The sequence below is a fragment of the Perkinsus marinus genome, assembly GCF_000006405.1.
Source record: "Perkinsus marinus ATCC 50983 genomic scaffold scf_1104296973594, whole genome shotgun sequence".
NCBI classification, from domain to species: Eukaryota; Perkinsozoa; order Perkinsida; family Perkinsidae; genus Perkinsus; species Perkinsus marinus.
In genome coordinates, this window is record NW_003201371.1 from 1 (window position 1) to 1,548 (window position 1,548).

Genomic DNA, 1,548 nt, shown 5'->3' on the forward strand with positions numbered 1-1,548 from the left:
GCTGAGGCAGAGGTGGATGTGAGCAGTAGTAATATTGGAATTGTTGGGATGGCAACAACAACAAGAGCGGAAATGACGAGGACTGTAGGGCGGGCAGCTGGAATGGAGACGACCCCGTCAACCTCTGGGACTAGCAAGGGGCAGCGGACTAGGGCTGAGGATATGGCAGAGATCGTTAAGCGGCTGGAGAGGTTGGAGGCTGAGGTGGCGTCCAAAACACAGACTAGAGGGTGACGGTAGAAATGCATTTACCAACGTTGATGATACCTTTGAGTGTTGTTCGTATATTACGTAACGTGGTGGTGGATGGTGCAGTGTTAGTATGGTGGTCATGCTGGAGGGCAGTGGCGTTAGTTTATGGAGAGATGGGAGAGTGAGAGCCTTTTGGGGGTAGGAGGCAGCCCTCCACCCCCGGCCCTATCGATAAAGAGGAGGGTAAGGAGGACGAGGGGGCAAGGTGAGGATAGGGGGTGGACTCTGGGGATCATCTAGGAACCTATAATGCTACCGGGGGGAACTCACTTGGATAGGAGCACATTCTTGGAACAGTTTCCCATGAGAATGTCGACATTTCCCGATTGTTATCAAACCCTGGGGACTGTGCTATCTCTCAAAGCTGGATGGGCCCCTGTGTGGACTTGTCCTATCCTAAGGGGCGTGGTTGGTGTCGTGTCAGATCCGCGGAGAGCCCCTGTGAGTGATGGGATGGTCAGAGAGGGCCGACTGAAACTGCAGTCTCTAGAGAGGTCGGGCTCATCTACCCTACAGCTGGTTCGTATAGCAAAGGAGGATAGGGAGCTGAAGGAGGTGAGTGAAGGAGCTCCACGTATTTGATTATCTCTAATTTATCGATGTGACTGTAGCGGGTGTCGTGAGTGGAGGCTTATACTGTGGGGAGATATGTACATGGTCGGCTATGTGTGTTGGTGAAGATATGAAAAATGTGAGAAAATTTCGGGAAACTTTTGTTGCTCTTTCTGTATCCGATTTTGTTGTATAGTAAATGTGGAGACTGCTTAGCTCAGCTGAGGGAAGCAAACATACATTCGTTCAACACTGTTGTTACACCAGGAGCTCGGCGAGACCAGGCAGCAAACAGCGTTGAGATTGGCACATTGTAGTGAGCGCGAGGAGAGGCTGAAGGCTCGTAGGGAGGACCTCAGAATACGAAAGGCGGCTAATGAGGACTTTTTGAAGTGAGAGGGGGGGAGGGGTAGGTTGGAGGGTGGCTGAGGGGTGGTAGTCAGGGTTGTTGATAGTAAGGTGGGGAAAGCTGAGAAGAAACGACAGGTAGAGGAGAGGGAGTGTCGTGGGTTGGATGGGGAGGTGAGGTCTTCTTGGAGGGCTCTGTGATGATTTGGCGAAGGTGTGGTAGATAATTGAGCTGAAAAAACGCGAAGCGGAGCTGATCGAGATGAAGAGAATGGTGGAGGAGGAGGTAGATGATGGTTGCCATCTCGGGTAGTGCTCGTGATAGGTCCGACGTTGCTCGCCTTATCGGGAGTATTTAGAGAGGGTGGTGGCCTTCCAACAGCGGAGGGTGTCGCT

General features: G+C 52.1%; 1 protein-coding gene across 1 annotated transcript; it reads left to right on the forward strand.

The window, feature by feature from the left end:
* Positions 1–365: 365 nt before the first annotated feature.
* Positions 366–1,465, forward strand: Pmar_PMAR028814 (conserved hypothetical protein; the record flags this gene model as incomplete). The annotated part of the gene is made up of 6 exons (XM_002766105.1): positions 366–373; positions 395–457; positions 714–807; positions 1,072–1,196; positions 1,248–1,326; positions 1,376–1,465. 6 exons carry the CDS (start codon positions 366–368, stop codon positions 1,463–1,465), a joined length of 459 nt encoding a protein of 152 aa, XP_002766151.1.
* Positions 1,466–1,548: the final 83 nt, after the last annotated feature.